The sequence below is a fragment of the Myotis brandtii genome, unplaced genomic scaffold, assembly GCF_000412655.1.
Source record: "Myotis brandtii unplaced genomic scaffold, ASM41265v1 scaffold573, whole genome shotgun sequence".
NCBI lineage: Eukaryota > Metazoa > Chordata > Mammalia > Chiroptera > Vespertilionidae > Myotis > Myotis brandtii.
This window is the reverse complement of record NW_005370145.1, coordinates 559,598-573,730: the sequence shown is the minus strand read 5'-3', so window position 1 is coordinate 573,730 and position 14,133 is coordinate 559,598. Positions and strand designations below refer to the sequence as shown.

Below are 14,133 nucleotides of genomic sequence, written 5' to 3'. Positions count from 1 at the left end.
GTGAGCTGGCTTCCTCTCAGCCCCCAGGGCAAGGAGAGGCTAATCCCAATTCTGCCCCTTTCTGGCCTGCTGCCCCGAAAGAGGAAAACAGGCGCACAGCACGCAAGCTCGCTGGTGAGCCTGCCCCAACAAGGCTGCCCTGCTCTCTAAGCTAGCCTTGGGTCTGGTTCTGGACCTGCAGTACCTAGTGGGGCCCAAATAGCCAGGGATGGCTAGGTTCTATTTGTCTACCCAGAACCGGTCAGACCTGCCCTCACATGCACACTGGGGACCCTGCCTGGCATCACCAACCTAGGAAAGTGCCTTCTAACCCGTATTTCTCTCTTTGCAGCTCTTCCCACTCTAAACCAGAGGCTTCAACGTGCTCCCTCCATCAGAGTAACCCTAGGCTCCAGGGGGAACTGCTCCCCCACTATAATCCCTATCCACCCCCAGGCTCTCCTACTCCCTACAACCCTCCCCTCTCAGGGGCCCCCATGCCCCTGGCCCACCTCTAATAATCATGGGTATAGACCTCCCAGGAAGGGCTCCAACCTCTTTTTCACCCAGAACTATCCCCTTACTTCCAAACGGCAAACCCTTCTTTTGCACTGTTGGACCACAGTTTAGAGGAGGCCTGCAATCCAGCCCCCTCCCCCTCCCCCCATCCAGAGGGAGCAACATAACTTTTTATATTTTTTGTAGGACAAACACGGTTTTGTACAATTAAGCCATGTCTCTGCGTCTTTATTGCCCCATCTCTGTTCCCCCTCACTACAACAGGAACCAGCATCATCTCCACTCCCTTTTGCCTGGACCTGCCAGAGCAGGAACCTCCTCACCCCACCCTGGGGCCCTGACTGAGTCATTCTCCATCCCCCTTCCCCTGCCTCCCACCCAGCACTGGGGTCCAGGAGACAGTCCCAGCCAGGCTGGGGGAGGGAGGCAGCCATAAGCCCCTAGTCCCTTGCACTGTCCAGGCTTTGTCCTCTTAAAGCCAAAAGGAACGTGGGGAGATGGGAGGGCAGGCAAGACTTTTGCCCAGGGGAGGTAAGTTGCTAGAAATTGCTAAAAGAAGTTCAGCAAATGGTTAAATTAGGACAGTGCACAATCAATATCATGTCAGCCTGAAAATCTCTACCCCAATTCCTTTCTAAGGATTGGGTCTACCATCTATGCCTTTCCACGGAAACACAAATGCTGGCTCAAAAAGTTGCATCTGCAGAGAAACGGGGAATGATTAAAAGTCACACCAGTAGGCTGGCTCAGAAGGACCCTGAGATTAGGTGGATGAATAGAAACATGGAATGGACTCTAGTAGCCGGATCAGCCCTACTACTCTTTTTTCTTCTTGTGAGGAGCCTTTACATTCCAGTAGAAGAGAAGCTGGGCAGCAATAAGGCCGTTACAGAGGGAAGAGACCACAAAGGTTCCAGCCATGAGGGGATCTCCAGTTTCCTAAATGCAAGAAACAGAGTTAGGGTCACTCTTCAATGTCATCGCCCCCCCCCCCCCAAAGGTTCCAGAGACCAGACAGCTTTAAGTCCTCAGGTGGGAGGTAAGATGTTTTAGTGCCCCCTAGAGGGGAGAAGGTGAACTCACCTGAATGGAGGTGAAGATTCGGGCCAGGGAGCCCCCAAAGAGCAAAAGGACTGTGATGGCCGAGAGCTGGCCCGTGTGCCCATTGCGGTAGTTGGTGGCTGCCTGGAGCAGCTAGAACAGGAGTTGAGACCCTTTGTTCTATCATCTGAATTCTTCCCATGTTCCCATCAGATCCCCCCCATTCTCCTTAGTCTAATATTCCCATACACAGCTTCCACTCTGCTCCTCACTGAGTCCCTCCTCCAATATTTCTTTCCTTGCTCGAGTACCCACCTTCCCCACCACCACAGAAGGCATATTGGAGGCCTGGAGTATGGTGATCACGGCCAGGGGCATCAGTGGTGAAAGCAGTATCAGCAGGACCAGAGCGTAACACACTAGGAAAGCCACACCTAGGAGTCAGAGACAAGGAGTCCCCATCAACCTCGGGAGTCCTCTGGCTTCCCCATGTGGAGTTCCACCCGGCAGGGCTCTCAAGAGCCACAGCCTGCTCTTGGGTAAATCCCAGCACCTTTCACAGTTTGTCCTCTGTAGTGCAGGACCAGGAAGCAGATGGTGACTGTCTGGAGCATCAGGAATAGTGCTTCACCCCAAGAGCTGCAGAGTCAAGAGTTGGAAGGAAGAAAGGCGGGCCTGGAAAGAGGCAGGAAAAGCCTCCATAGCCCGTCCATCTGGAGACACAATTATCTGATTACTCCCTGTCCTCCACAGCCCTACTGGTTCCTGCCTCCTGCCTCCCAGCACCACCACCTCCACCTCTGATGGACTCACTCTGAATCTTGAGCTCTCACAGGATGCTCACCTCTCATCAGCTCCATAGGTGGTGACTGTTTCCAAAAGGGCTTAAGCTTTTCCTGCCCTTTCACCTCCCTCACCCCGACCCCACTAGAGTTGTGGGTATTTACCCTTGGGGACAAAGGGCAAACCCCTCACCTGAAGGGGAAGTTGTTGACAATGCTGTAGACCATGGTCCCAGTCAATGCCACTAGTTCCAGCATGACTGACTGCAGGCTCAGCCCTTCCGCACTCTTGGCTCCGAGGATTTTAAACACCTGAGGCAGTTTCACTGAGAAAGGATGAGAAGGGTAGGATTGAAGAGCTGCTATCCCTTGGAAGCACAACAAAACAGCTATTGAGAAGCATGTTACCCCACTTCTGGTTAAGGGACCCATCCCGTTTATGGCATTTTCGTACCCAATCCCCATCCCCCCAACAGCAGGAAGAGGAAGATGAAATACATACCCAGCAGCGACCCAGCTACAATGCCCAGCCCCAGGCCTTTGCTAAGGAGAATCTTCAGGCAGGGGACTGAGGAGAGAAAAAGGGAGCAGAGAGGGGGTCTCAGGAACCCAGGCCAGGGCTTTCCGAGACGTACAGGCCTACAGACCTACAGCCCTCCTGTGGCTGCCACTGCTCCGTAAGACTGGCACATCCCCACACAAGGAAGCCGGGTGTCCGGAGGCAGGTGGAAAAGGCCTGGCCCTTCCTGCGCCAGGTTATGTCATGCTAAGATGAGGCAACTTCTCCAAAACAGCTTTCACCATTCCTTCTCTCCAACCCGATGTCCCATTCCCTGAAGATTACATCCACGCTCCTTGGTCCTGCCAGCCATGAGTGGCTCCGTTGGTTGAGTGTTGTTGCCGATTTGATTCCGGGCCAGGCACATGCCTGGGTTTCGGGTTTGGTACCCAGTCGGGGAGCATAGTGAAGGCAACTGACCGATGTTTCTCTCTCTTCCGTCCTCTCTCTAAGCATGTCCTCAGGTGAGAACTAAATACACTCCGTGGTCTTACTTCCAAAGCTCTCCCTGTATCAAGCTGCACAATGCCCGAGGGTTCTCTGCTCCCTTGTTCCCCCTCATAGGCACCTGGGCGATCCGCTTGGGCCTCGTCTTTGCCACTCATTCCGGACCCGCTGTCCCTGGCCCTCCCCTCCCAGGGCCCCGCACCCACATCTTCTCTAGCCTGGAAGTGTTCTCCTCAAGAAGCTTGGCCCAGTGGGTGGCAAGATTCTCACAGGTCATGAAAGCAGCTAAAACGAAGTGTTGCAGAAGCACAGTGGGTGCCGCGACCTGAGGGGCAGGCTGGGAAAGCTTCCCAAGGCGTCTGGGTCTCAGAGGGGCCTCGCGGTGGAACTGCCTCGTAGAAAGTGGAAGGAAGTCATGTGATTCCGAAATGAGGCCACGAACAAACGTGGAGGCCGGAGGGAAAGCATCGTCAGGGCGGCAGAAACCTTTGGGGGTGCGGCTGAAGGCCTGGATTCATGAGGCCTGCGATCAAATTTGGCCTTGCTCCTGGAGGTATAGCGACCTCTTAAAGGTGGGAACTATTGGGTTATATTTTAACTTTGTTTTATAAAATTTGAGTCTTTTGGCCTTCCGTTTTCTAAAGCATAAATTTCACAGAGAATTACTTCCACCCGGCGACCCCTCCCCCGCCTTCTCCCACCCCAAAATGGCGCACTCTCTGTACGGAGTCCGAGACACTTCCGCCCCTCTCCGCAGTAATTTCCGCCCAGCGAGCCAAGCAGTGGTCACCGCCATCACTTATCCGCAGTCACGCCCCACTTTGGCGCTCCAGCAGGACTTTGACCAGATGCCGAACAAGACTCACCGTGAAGCAAATCCCACTGGACGAAAAATTGGTCGTAGCATTTCTCAGGTAAAAGAATCGGCACCAGCACCCGTTTAAGCAGCCCGTCCGCCTCGGCCGCCATCTTGTAAAGATCGCTTCCGCCAGTTCCTTCAGAGCCTCAGGGACCTGCGGTGCGCATGCGCGCCCTGGACTTCCGCCTCCCGCCTCCCGCCTCCCGCGACTGGGCGGCCCCGCCGTTCTGCTCCGCTCCTTCTCGGCGTAAAATAGGTCTCGTCCCGCGACCACGTAGTAGACCCACCCTCCCTGCTGTTTGAGTTTTAAATCAGCGAAAGCTGTACGCCTGCGCACTTCCTTGTTTCGCACCGTTGTTTACCCTTCCAGTTTGGAAGCAGGATTTATCGTCCTGCTTTTCTCCGCTTCTCCCGCTCGGCGCCATCTTCTCTTCTCCCTGCTGACTTGACTGTTCAAAATTGAAGAGAGGAGCCGAGTCTCCAAAATGGCGTTGGATGGGGGCGCGGTGCCTTCTCTCACTTGAGTTCTCTCGGCGTCTCCAGCGGGAACGGCACTGGCGGGAGCTTCTCCCGCCCCTTGTGAACCCGGGCCTGGGCGAATGGGTGCGCCAGCCACTGCTGGCCCGGGACAGGGAAGCGGGAGGCGGAGGTGGGGAAGACGAGACCATGTTCAGGGAATGGCACCCCTGCCCCTGCGGAGCCCGGCCCTGGCAGGTTCCCTGAAGCCCAGGCGGGGCCCTGTGAGGTCCCCTCCAACGCGCTGGCCTTTTGTGACCACATCCCGAGGAAGGGATTAGGCCAGGCTAACTGGGCCCAGCAGCTCCTGCTGGGGAACCGGCACCTTGGACTACCTGGCGGGGTGATGCCCTCTGCCACCCCGCATTGGGACACTAACTCTTGGCCAGGGGTTCTCAACCTTGGCTGCACATTAGAATCACCTGGGAATCTTTTTAAAATCCCGATTTCTGGGCCTCATCCTCCAGAAATTGTTTCTTTGTTATGGGGTGGGGCCACAACATTAGTAACAAAGAAACAGCATTTCCGGAGGATGAGGCCCAGAAATCAGGATTTTAAAAAGATTCCCAGGTGATTCTAATGTGCAGCCAAGGTTGAGAACCACTGCTTTTGGCCATCCCGGTGGTGGGACTGGCCTTCATGCTCGGCTACTAGCACCACACTGTCTTGCAGCCCCTTCAATGACTCTCATGCCACAGTCTGCACGGTGGTAGGGGATGTCAGTGAGGCAATGGTGGGGCTGTTGGGACGCTGCCACATGGGGGCTGCCCACAATGGGGTGGGTCTCTAGGTCCCAGGGGCTACTTTCTGTAGCGTGAGGGTCCTATTCTGGCCCCCAGCAATTGCACTGTAAAGGGAGTGGCACTCAGTGATGGTGCAGGCTGTCTGGCAGGCCCTTTTGTAGAATCTGGCTGCCCTGGGGCTGACACCCACCACCACTAAGTACACCATCACTTGGAACATCAGGGTTGGCTCCCTGGGTGGCCCAGGCTGGAGGTATGTTGTTCCCAGGAGCACAGAGGGTAATTGTATGTGGAGGCTATATACCCACTGCTCCCATTGTTGATGAAACCCTTTGCTAGCATCCTAGGTGCAGTAAGGGTTTCATCAACAAGGTGGGCGGGGCAGGCATTCTTGTTGCTCAGGAGCCACTAGCACATCCTTTGGAAACAAAATGACACAGGTGTGACCTTCCCACCCACACTCACTGCTATTGCTGCCTGCTTCACCTGTAATTGCATATAAGGGTCAGGAAGAAGGCCTCCAGGATGGGTGACTACTGGATTGGACAGGAGGAGCTGGGGCCAAGGGCCCCAGAATGAGGAAGGGTGGTGAGCAGATTCAACACCAGCTGCACCAGGCTTTGGGGGATGAACCCATGAGGATATTTGGCTGCACATTGACCTTTTCACCCCTCCTCACCAGCTCCCTTAGACTCAGCCATGTAAGGCATAGAAAGCATTATGGCAAGAAACTCACGGCTTTTAATCCTGGCAGGAAGGACAAGGAAAACCAAAGACAAAGATTTAAGTAGGCTTTACTATTCTCCCATTGGGGGAGGGAGAGGGGGAATGTCATATTTAATAAACACCTCCCTTCGGTTCTCCCAGTGGCATTATCTTTGATTTTCTTCTTCAAGACAGAGAGGGAAGGAAGATAACTTTGTCTCTGAGTCAGTTGAGTGGTGCCCTGGGCGCTGGGACAAAGGCTCAGAGGGGCTGGTAGGCGGGTGCACGTCTCCGGGAGATGCAAAAGATAACAAGCACCAAGGTGAGGAGGCCGAGGGCGATCAGGCCGATGATAAGGGGCAGCAATATGGATTGGTCACTGGGACAAGAAAAACCTGGCAGAAAGACAGGGCAAATATCACAATGGTGGTGGTGGGATAAAGGTGGGAGGAAGGAACATGGGGATGTTAGGAAGTAGGCAATTGGTGAGAAACTCGCCTAGATGACAGAGCAGTAAATGAAGGCAGAATGGGTAATGTAGAGGAAGGGAGGGAGTAGCCTGGAGTAGGGCTTTTAATGCGGTGGGAGAGTTTTAGGAGAGAAGAAGTAAGTCTTACTTGGCCCAAAGGCCCCTGTACGGGGTAGGCGGGCAGCTTGTAGCTTCAGGAAGAGCAGGTCGAGGTGGAAAGCCGGTGAAAGAATGATGCTTGCATTTCTGCAACTGAAGCTCTGGCCCAACGGGGTTTGGAGTTCTCGAAGGGATGAATTTTGAACTGAGAATGTCCATTCTAAGAGAGTGAGGAAGGATCAGCTCTATATCCACATCCCCATCCCCCAGCTTAGGTCCCTTTAGGAGTCCAGACATCTAGTGCAAGTGATGAGAAAGGGAAGGTTACTCACGTGTTGCTTGTGGGAAAGACACATTGTACTCCACAGCCACATAGTTCAGGTACACAGTGCTCTGCAGTGGTTCCTGCAGAGGTGACCAGGAAAGCTCAGGGTAATGGGGGAGAGTGGTGCTCATGTCCACAGAGGAGGGATGCGGCGAGTGATTAATAGGGAAAGGGCACTTGGAAAGTGAGGGATGAGGGGTGAGGTACCTGCTTGAATCCAAAGCTGAGCTGTCCATAGGGGAATGAGAGAAGCAAGTGGGGATGGGCACTCTCACAGCCTCCCTGGGGCGTGGTTTTGTTAGGGTTCAGTACAGAGATGCCCCAGGCCTGTGGAAGTTAAAGAAAAGAGAGTCATAAGGCTACACAGCTGTGCCATCTAAAATACCTTTTCTTTCGCCCTAGCTGGTTTGGCTCAGTGAATAGAGTGTTGGCCTGCAGACTAAAGAGTCCCAGGTTCGATTCTGGTCAAGGGCACATGCCTGGGTTGCAGGCTCGATCCCCAGTTGGGGGCATGCAGGAGGCAGCCGATCAGTGATTCTCATTATTGATGTTTCTGTCTCTCTCTCCCTCTCCCTTCTTCTCTAAAATCAATTAAAAAATTTTTTTTAATTATAAAAAATAAAATGCCTTTTTTTTTTCAACCCCACCTTGTGTTGGTCCCCTTCTCCACTCTTCCTTCTTCCCTTCTGAACCAGTCTTATCCCCCGACCCCTTTCAGCTTTACCTCTCTTCCACCTTGGGTTGGGTACCGAATTCGAATCTGAATCTGGGCTTGGAGATGGACACAGGGCAGGGAACCATTAGTCCAAGTGTAGTCTCCTACAGCTGCCTTGGAGCCTGGGCTAGGACTTGGAGAGGGTGGAGGTGGTCCTGGGTGGGGCGAACTGGTGAAGGATCCTGGACTGGTGGCAGTGCTATTGCTCATTGGGCTGGTGGCAGTGCTGTTGCTCGTTGGGCTGGTGGCAGTGCTGTTGCTCGTTGGATGAACTGTGGTATTTCCATGGCTCGTCGTGGTGACAGGATTGTGAGTGGCTGTTGTGGGTCCATGGCTGGTGCTTGTGGTGGTGGTTCTGTGGCTCTTGGTGGTTCTGTGGCTGGTTGTTCCAGGGCTTGTTGTGCTTTCTGTAGCTGTAGGTGTCACCGTGAAGGATGGTAGCAGAGTGGCAGATTTCTTATGAGGACAGTCATTCCCCGTCCCCTGGGCTTTCAGTCGAAGAAAGACTGGTTAGCAACCCAGGGACAGGCTCCTTCCTGGGGGGGTGGGGGTGGGGGTGGGTGCTTTCTCCCCTTTAGCCCCCTTTGTCCTTACCTGCTAGTAGTCCCAGCACGGCCCCCAGGAAAAGCACAGCAGACTTCATGGCGGAACAGCCTGAGTTCTCAGTAGTGTCAGTATCAGCTGCTCACCCAAGTCTACCCTATTCCCTGCCTCCTTTTGGAAAAGGAGGAAATGAAAGTCTTAACTTCCTGTAACTGAGATAGCCCTGCCCCACAACCTGACTCAGGCACCTCAGCCCCAACCACCACTTAGTCATTAAGTTTTTGTCACTACATGATTGGCCCTGGCTTCACCGAAGTGGGAGCTGTCAGAATCAAGACCATCATGTTGGGAGAATGAGTTAAGTGTTGATCCTTGGGGACCCATTTGTCTACCTCAACAAAACCCAACGGTTCTGGCAAATGATTACAGAACCAGTTGAAATGCAGCCCCTCTCTGATTTCCAAAGAAAACGTTTCCCAGAAAACAATGTAAAAATCAAGTTACCAGCCCCATTTCCCCCTCCATCCATCACTTCCTCGTGACTGAGACATGTGAGGCACTTGTGATGGGGATTGCCCAACCCTACAGAAGGGTCACTGTTAAATGACTTATCACAGAAGGGCAAAGCAGCGGTTCTCAACCTGTGGGTCGCGACCCCTTTGGTGGTCACATGGGCCTAAGACCATCCTGCATATCAGATATTTACATTATGATTCATAACAGTAGCAACATTACAGTTATGAAGTAGCAACGAAAATAATTTTATGGTTGGGTCACATGAGGAACTGTATTTAAAGGGCCAGAAGGTTGAGAACCACTGGGGTAAAATATCAGCTTGGGGGAGGGGATATATACCCCATAGCAGGTGGGAAGGGGAAGAAATGAGAAGCCCAAACAGGCAGTTTCCAAGTAATTTTATTCAGAATTTTGTTTCCTGAATCAATAAATACTATACAAAACAATGTAAAAATGGCTACTATTTTTTCTCCCCTGCTCCCCCCACATGGGGACAATCCCCTGGGTCACCTAACTCAAGGGTTCTCCCTTCAGATTTGGTCCAGTAATGAGGTTGAGTGACATAGCCCCCTTGAAGAATCATTTTCAGAGGAATTTGGCTGGAGCAGGGAGTCTCTGGGGTTTGGAGGTTGACTAGGTTAGGGAAGTGGATTAGTGTTTTTGGGAGAAGAGACGGCGCCTGGGGCATGAGCCTACCCCAAAGAAAAGGGTATCTAAATTGTTCACGGTTCCTTCTTTGCCTCAAAAAGTGACATTTATTCAAAGGGAAAAAAAAAAAGAAAAAAAATTGACAAGATGTCCATCCCTTGGCTCCCTTCCCTCCCCCCTCCTGCTCCTCCTCAGCCTGCCAAGGACTGAGAACCCTGGCTGGGATGAGGTAGCAGGCCAGCCCCTCTCAGATGAGGTCAGCAACATTGAGGGGCATCTCCTCGATGGAGGTGTTGTAGAAGGTCTCAATGTCTCGAAGAGTCCTCTTGTCTTCTTCTGTCACCATATTAATAGCCACACCCTTACGGCCAAAACGTCCACCCCGACCGATTCTGGAAAAGAAGGACACCTTAGGATACATGGGGACACAGTAAAGAGAAAACAAGCTTCAGCCCAGCGAGGACTGGGCATGAGGGCTGGGCAAACACACTCACCTGTGGATATAGTTTTCCCTGTTGGTGGGAAGGTCATAGTTGATGACTAAAGAAACCTGCTGCACATCAATGCCTCTGGCCTGTGGCAAGAAAACAAGACAGCTTCAGCATGTGAGTGAGAGGGCATAAGCCACCCAGAAGGAACTTGGGACTTTAGTATACATGTAGGCAGCCAAAGGAAGGCCAAGGAAATGGTGTATCACCTCCCCTGAAAACCTGAGGCATGCCAGATTCTATTCCAAGTTGCTACTTTCCTGAAGAGGGGCACTATTAGTCCCCTTGGAGAGGGAATCACCTTGGTTTCTCCCTTCTGTTTTGTCTAAATCCCCCCTTACTTACCAGCAGGTCAGTGGTAATCAATACTCTGCTAGAGCCAGAGCGGAACTCCCTCATGATTACATCTCGTTCCTTTTGGTCCATGTCTCCATGCTAGGATGGGAAAGAAGAGTGTAGGCACATTGGTTCTGAAAACTGGCTTCAGTGGGCTACTGACTCGTACACACTGCTGGTTAGTAAAAGGGAAATCTCACCATGGCAGAGACGGTGAAGTCTCGGGCGTGCATCTTCTCAGTGAGCCAATCAACCTTTCTTTGCGTGTTGATGAAGATGACTGCCTGGGTGATGGTGAGGGTTTCATATAAGTCACACAATGTGTCCAGCTTCCACTCCTGGGGGTGAAGTTGGGGAAGAAAAATCAGTCAGGGGGCTATACCCCGACAACTTACTACCAGGTCCGCCTCCTGCACTGGGCCCCACCTCTCTTTCCACATTGATGTAGAACTGACGGATACCCTCCAGAGTCAACTCTTCCTTCTTGACAAGAATCCGAATGGGGTCCCTCATGAACTTCTTGGTCACCTCAAGCACATCGGAAGGCATTGTAGCTGACAGCAATACCACCTAAGGGGGTAAAAATACAGCAAGTCTAGGATAGGAGCTACTCCACGCCGCCTAAAACAAGCTAGTGCATAAAAAGGCTCGAGAGACTAGAATTCTCTGGCACCTCATTCTTGTTCTACCACCCCAACCCCAACCTATGAAGGATCAGCCATAAAGGCAAGACTAAATGTCTCTCACCTGGGTGTTGCTGTTGAGCTTTTGGAATATGTCATAGATCTGGTCCTTGAACCCACGGCTTAACATTTTGTCAGCTTCATCCAGTACAAACATCTTGATGTATTTGGGAGCTACAGAAAGGGGGGAGGGGGGAGAAAGACAAGTGGTAATGAGGGAAACGTGATATATGCTTAACTTTCCCAATGAAGAACCAGAAATGGATAGGTGATCTGCTCTCAGAATTCAAATTTTGATCCTTTGCCAGGGACCCCCCTTGCCAGGCCAGACAATAGCCCTGGGAAGTAGAACACTACCTGGGCTGAGACAGGGAAGCCAGGCTCAGATGACACGCATGGGGTTCATCATAGAGCAACTCTTTCAGGGGAAAACGAGCTTCATTGGCAACAAGATTGTGGCCAGTGGAAAGACTGGGAAAGCATGCAGAAGAGGCAAGTGACCTAGAGGACCAGAAAATTAAGATACTCACACAGGTATCTGCGATTAAGCATGTCAAATACACGTCCTGGGGTGCCCACGATGATATGGGGAGCTTCCATCTGCAGCTTCTGCACCTCTGCACGCACGTTGGTACCACCAATGCAGGCATGGCAGGAGGCACCCATGTAATCTCCTAAAGCCATGACTACCTTCTGTATCTGAACCCAGAAAAAGACAGATGCTCATATATTATTATTAGCTACAACTGTGCCAGGCTCCATTTTAAGTGCTTCTCATGTTTTATTTTTTTCCAACTTATATGCACTACTATTAAAACTCACTTTTCAGGCGAGAAACAGGCAGGTTAAATGCATCTAAGATCACACTGACAGTTAAATGGCAGAGACTCAGGATTTGAACATTCTGGCTCCTGAGAATACATGATTCACAGTAACTGCCCTCTGAAATAATTCCAATATCACCATACTAGATCCCCACCCAATTTTCTGAAAGCAAATAGCGACCCACTAATTATTCTCATAGCACCCAGTTTTATGTGCAGAACATATATCCCCGCCACTAGAACTGTTAGGTGGCATGTTCACTCTTAATGGAGTTGTACTAGAACTACCTACTTACTGTTAATCTACAAGTTACTAGAGCAATCACAGCTCCACAAACTTTAAAACTACACCCCTAAGCCTGTTAATATTAGTAATCTACTTATGAGACCAGTGTTTCTGATCTTTTCCCCTCCAAGACCTAGCAATTATCATTTTATGTGCCTCAGGCATGAAACAGCTCTGGCCACCGACACAGGCATCAAGCTAGGATGAACTAAGGACTGTACATCTGCTTTGCCCCTGACTGATATAAGAGCAACACCACCAATCAGGTGTCTCCTTGCCCATTGCCAGGGGGTTTGTCCATAAAACAGCTGCCAGACTTGCTCAGCCAGCCAGGCTCCACCCAGAAGCCTTCCCATTTGACTCAGGAAATGGGAGGAGGAAATGATGTTTATTGTGTTGGGGTAGATACCTCAGTTCTTCCAAGGTGGTGGTGGTAGTGGCTGGGGAGCATACTCAGATTTTTGGATTGTGCTAATTATTTCTAAATCAGTCTTTCAGGGAGGAGAAATAAACTACATGCTCACCTGCTGTGCCAATTCTCTAGTAGGTGCCAGGACCAAGGCCTGAGTGGCCTTTAGATCCAATTCAATCTGTTGCAGAATCGATATGGCAAAAGTGGCTGTTTTTCCTGTCCCAGATTGGGCTTGAGCGATCACATCATAACCTAAAATCAGGAGAAAGACTCGCTATGGTAGAGAGCATACACTCTGGGATCATGAGACATTCAAGGCCTTGCAAAACACTCAATAAGCACCGAAGAGAGCTATGTGCCAAGCACAAAGCACTTCAGACTTTATTCTACCACAACCAGTACTTTAATGGGAACAGATCTGGTTATTAACTCATTTAATACTGCATGAAATAGGCTAGAAATATAGCTGCAAAGAGGAAGTCATGAGCTGGCTAAAGTACTACCCCTCTTAAAGCACAGACCAAAAGCCAAGCTGGTGTAAATAAAGGAGTTATTTTGTCCCTGGCTAATGAGACAAGCACCACCGAACACGTGCAACTCTACCCAGGGACAGTTCAGAACATGTTTTAGAGCAGAGGTCTTACCCTTGATACAAGGAAGAATGGCTCGCTGCTGGATGGCAGAGGGCTTCTCAAAACCATAGGCGTAGATGCCACGGAGGAGGGACTCTGAGAGGTTCATGTCATCAAAGCTGTCAACGATCTCATTCCAGTTACTCTGTAGGATGCAAAGGGATTAAAGTAGTATAAACAGGGCTCTACACTGGAGCAAATAGGACCTTGTGCCCTCAAAGCTTCAGAGTCAACAACCTCCTCCCACCCCCTCCAGGGAAGCCAGATGATTCTACATTGCCTAGGAAATCACTCTAGGGACCAGTCCACTTGAAAACTGTGAGGCTGGTGCTTGTAGAAGGGATAACAGGACCAATTTGAATGACGTTTCACACATAATCTCAGGGACACAAATATTTTAAACAAATTATATATAAAAGTTAAGACTCCCAGTGAGAAGAGCTTAACTACTCAGGGTTAGGCTATGCAATAAAGAATCCCAGGGTATGGTCCAGAAACCAGGGGGACACTGCCGCTCTCCGAAACGAAGGATAATGGTGATAGGGCTCTATTCTCACCTCGATGACGCCTTCAGGCTCCATTCCATCGGGGCCATTGTCTCGGGATCTGTTGGTTTAAAATATGAATATACTGAGGCACGAGACAAATCTTGGTAGCCGGCTCTTCCTACCAGCAACCCCACCTTGCACGATGCCATCTTCGCTCCCTAACCCAACCCCTACTAGTTCCTACAGACACAGCAGTTACATCTGTAACTGAATCAGGCCTTTGCCCCTTCCCAGGAGCGGCTCAGGTCATGCCATTCCGACATGATGGGGTAACTCGCCTAGAAAAACCCGGAGGCCTGGAGGTGGTGGTTGCCGCCAGGCCCACGTGCTTCGGGCCGGGCCGCTCCGAGGCCAAGCTGGTGCACCTCCCATCACCGCCCCAGCGATCCGGAAGTCCCGCCCTTCACCTCCCAGTAGAGTAGGACATCCCCTTCCCCCCACGTCACTGCGTTGGCGCCC

At 51.4% G+C, this 14,133-nt stretch overlaps 4 protein-coding genes across 4 annotated transcripts in view; 1 reads left to right on the top strand and 3 right to left on the bottom strand.

The window, feature by feature from the left end:
• The window catches only part of SOX15 (SRY (sex determining region Y)-box 15), a 2,329-nt gene extending 1,620 nt beyond the window's left edge, over positions 1-709 (top strand). Inside the window, exon 2 of the mRNA XM_005878756.2 lies at positions 332-709. Within this exon, the coding sequence (XP_005878818.1) occupies positions 332-497 (166 nt within the window). The 3' untranslated portion in view covers positions 498-709. The remainder of the gene's footprint in view (positions 1-331) is intronic.
• Positions 701-4,872, bottom strand: MPDU1 (mannose-P-dolichol utilization defect 1). Its single transcript, XM_005878754.2, has 7 exons — positions 4,194-4,872; positions 2,824-2,889; positions 2,515-2,647; positions 2,093-2,178; positions 1,855-1,973; positions 1,582-1,692; positions 701-1,437 (listed from the first exon to the last, which is right to left on the bottom strand). The coding sequence occupies exons 1-7, from the start codon at positions 4,294-4,296 to the stop codon at positions 1,315-1,317; spliced, it is 741 nt and encodes a 246-aa protein (XP_005878816.1). The 5' UTR covers positions 4,297-4,872; the 3' UTR covers positions 701-1,314.
• Positions 4,873-6,223: 1,351 nt separating this feature from the next.
• Positions 6,224-8,899, bottom strand: CD68 (CD68 molecule). Its single transcript, XM_005878752.2, has 6 exons — positions 8,353-8,899; positions 7,768-8,246; positions 7,251-7,370; positions 7,051-7,123; positions 6,768-6,938; positions 6,224-6,545 (listed from the first exon to the last, which is right to left on the bottom strand). The coding sequence occupies exons 1-6, from the start codon at positions 8,399-8,401 to the stop codon at positions 6,412-6,414; spliced, it is 1,026 nt and encodes a 341-aa protein (XP_005878814.1). The 5' UTR covers positions 8,402-8,899; the 3' UTR covers positions 6,224-6,411.
• A 639-nt stretch (positions 8,900-9,538) lies between these two features.
• Positions 9,539-14,133, bottom strand: part of EIF4A1 (eukaryotic translation initiation factor 4A1) — a 5,698-nt gene continuing 1,103 nt past the window's right edge. The window contains exons 2-11 of the mRNA XM_005878751.2: positions 13,684-13,732; positions 13,139-13,271; positions 12,607-12,746; positions 11,503-11,671; positions 11,037-11,146; positions 10,716-10,859; positions 10,490-10,627; positions 10,299-10,388; positions 9,960-10,039; positions 9,539-9,857 (exon numbers count right to left, since the gene is read on the bottom strand). Of these exons, the coding sequence (XP_005878813.1) occupies positions 9,713-9,857; positions 9,960-10,039; positions 10,299-10,388; positions 10,490-10,627; positions 10,716-10,859; positions 11,037-11,146; positions 11,503-11,671; positions 12,607-12,746; positions 13,139-13,271; positions 13,684-13,732 (1,198 nt within the window). The 3' untranslated portion in view covers positions 9,539-9,712. The remainder of the gene's footprint in view (positions 9,858-9,959; positions 10,040-10,298; positions 10,389-10,489; positions 10,628-10,715; positions 10,860-11,036; positions 11,147-11,502; positions 11,672-12,606; positions 12,747-13,138; positions 13,272-13,683; positions 13,733-14,133) is intronic.